The sequence below is a fragment of the Halyomorpha halys genome, unplaced genomic scaffold, assembly GCF_000696795.3.
Source record: "Halyomorpha halys isolate HHAL.00 unplaced genomic scaffold, Hhal_1.1 Scaffold65.1, whole genome shotgun sequence".
In the NCBI taxonomy this organism is placed as follows: domain Eukaryota; kingdom Metazoa; phylum Arthropoda; class Insecta; order Hemiptera; family Pentatomidae; genus Halyomorpha; species Halyomorpha halys.
In genome coordinates this window covers 449,878-452,899 of record NW_027109066.1, presented here as the reverse complement: position 1 = coordinate 452,899, position 3,022 = coordinate 449,878, and the positions used below count along the sequence as shown (strand labels likewise).

The 3,022-nt window shown below is 33.9% G+C and overlaps 1 protein-coding gene across 1 annotated transcript in view; it reads right to left on the bottom strand.

The window, feature by feature from the left end:
- The window catches only part of LOC106692667 (germ cell nuclear acidic protein), a 71,919-nt gene that overhangs the window by 3,603 nt on the left and 65,294 nt on the right, over positions 1-3,022 (bottom strand). Inside the window, exon 7 of the mRNA XM_014438752.1 lies at positions 891-1,061. Within this exon, the coding sequence (XP_014294238.1) occupies positions 891-1,061 (171 nt within the window). The remainder of the gene's footprint in view (positions 1-890; positions 1,062-3,022) is intronic.

Here is a 3,022-nt window from a genome sequence, read left to right as displayed (position 1 = left end):
CAATCATTTAGTCACTATAGAAACTGCCTCAGTTACCTACACACCAATCATTTAGTCACCATAGAAACTGCCTCAGTTACCTACACACACCAATCTTTTAGTAACCATAGAAACTGCTTCAGTTACCTACACACCATCCATTTAGTCACCATAGAAAGTGCCTTAATTACCTACACACCAATCATCTCGTTACCATAGAAACTGCCTCAGTTACATACCACACCAATCATTTAGTCACCATAGAAACTGCCTCAGTTACATACCATACCAATCATTTAGTCACCATAGAAAGTGCCTTAGTTACCTACACATCAATCATTTAGTCACCATAGAAAGTGCCTTAGTTACATACACACCAATCATCTCGTCACCATAGAAACTGCCTCAGTTACCTACACACCAATCATCTCGTCACCATAGAAAACAATTGAAATTCGACCTGGCCTTAATAGAATAGGTTAAACATATTAGAGTTAGTGCACTGTCATATATATATTGGAGTACTTAAATTAAAATTAACCAAATGTAATTCAATTATTTTCCCTTATGGACAATGAGTGAGTGAAGTTAAGCTCAAACTTTGCTATTTTGTAATATATATACTTATTATTGTAGATCTTATTGTTCATTTTTATATAATTTTCTTTTCAATTTCACTTTTGTTAATTGATTTTATAATTTAATTTTTAACATTATTTTAGTTTCCTTTTTTGTATCTGATTATCTTACATTATAAAAATATTTTTAGTTGTTATTGTATCTTTTTTAGCCCTGCAATGTGGGAATAAACGTCGGCAACAAATAATTGGCTATTATTTTTTTGTTTATTCGTGACCGCCCCTCGCTCATCTTCATATTTTTAATAAAATAATTATTATTGATATACAAACCTCCTTCTCTACTTTGAGGACCAGCGGGCCAACGAGGAACCTGGTCTTCACGGTGGTGTGGGAGCTCATTACGTTCACGGTGACGTCACCTTCCCTCTGGATGGAAGAGAGGCCGTAGAGAGTGGCCTTGGCCCGGGGGGCACCGCTCTTCGGCTTGGACTTTGTCTTGTTCTGTCAACAACCAACAGTTAGTACCCAGCTAGGTCTATAGTATATAGCCTTTATTATAAGGCTTGTTATTGTATAATTGGATAAGTATTGGATGATGGTTCACTATATAAAAAATGTGTATATATATGTAATATACGAGACAGAGGAATTGGTGATGGCGGCGCATGCGCGGGAGGTATCGGGCAGAGAGGGAGAGAAAAATAATATGTTCTGTCGTCGGTTGTTTTTTTAATGAATGGACATTGATGTAAAGTCTAGTGTATTGTTTGTTTTCTCTGTGAGCTGAGTTAGGTTTAAAAACTGTGTATTCAGAAGTGATTTTTCTCTCCCTCTCTGCCCGATACCTCCCGCGCATGCGCCGCCATCACCAATTCCTCTGTCTCGTCTATTACATATTACTGTCCCATTTTAACATCTAAAAAATGTTTATTTTAAGAAATGCATTTTATCTTAGCAATAAGGGTAAAATACAATCATATAGACTTCAAAACTGCAATACCTCGAAATATATATGTTTTACTTTGATTTTGTTACATATTTTTTACTATGATTCTGTGTAGATCACTTAATTGCTAAGATTACATACATATATGTAAATAACTATTTTTTGAGATGTTACACTGTTCAACTGGGGCAGCAATATAATAATTTTATTCATTATAATAATTATAATTAATTATATATTAATATAATAAGAATTTTAATTAAATATTAATATTTGGATATCTTTGGGGAAATGTAGGGGAGGCGGGAGGTACATTAAGCAGATGAAGAAAGAAACGGGGAGATTGCCTCAATAGAGATGAATATAGGGAAAAATTAAGGAAGATAAAGGTACTTGTGGGTGCCAAAGAGGAGTGAAGGAGGAGAGTATGGAGTGAGGAAGAAAGAAGAGTGCAGTCTGAAAGAATGAGGAAGAGGTGGGAAGAAAGGAAAGGAGGGAAATGTGTGGGGAAAGTTGGGAAGAAATGATATACGAGTGGTCTCTAAGGCCGTTTCGTGTCTAAAAATAAAAGTTATATTCATTATAAATGTTATATATAGGATGCACGGTGGCACAATGGTAAGGCACTATGCTACAAACGCCAAGGAGTCCGTTTTGAATACGGCTATGGCAGATAAATATTTTCTTTTACATTGTAGCTGTGAGTAAACCCTGTGACCTCCTGGAGTCCACCCAGCCTCATAAAGTTTAGCTCAATTAAGAGTACCCACATGGGAATCTGGCGGTTAAGCATGGTCTTGAAAAAATCATTTCCTTGTATAACCATTGTTTCCTTACAGAGTACTGAACCCATGACCCTTGACCCTTTATAGGTCGTAGCGGTTCACATTATTATTATAAAGGTTATAAGGAAAGACGAAATCATGGCGGGGTCGCCAATATTGGGTTTTTTTAAAAATAATTGAAGATATTTATTTAATAATAATATTTTAGTTTTCATTTTGAATGGATTTGATAATAACATGATATCCATCTATCTTGCCTCTATTTATTTTGTATTAGATCCACTTTTTAAAATATAAATAGATTTGATTAAGAATGAATTTATTTTTTATGCTAATCCTCAATTTATCAAAATTTCACTATTACTAGATTTATTTAAATATAAAAATAAAATTATATCTTTAATAAAAATACATATTTATCTCTAGAATCATTAGACGTACAGCTGTCTTAGCACTCAAACTAAAGGTAGTTCATGACATTAAGGTTATATCTTCGTAGGAGTAGTAGTTTTCATGATATTTGTCAATTTTTTTTTTTTTAATAATTTATTTATTGATGTTTACAACTGTATACACATATATACAACAAGTAAATTTGCTGTAGGTGACATAGTGACATGATACAAACATGTGAAGAATCTACCCACTGATACAACTCCAATAACATTTCTAGAGAACATTTCGAGGCCATCTTCTTTTCAGACGCCTAGGAGAATTATTAGGTAATGAAG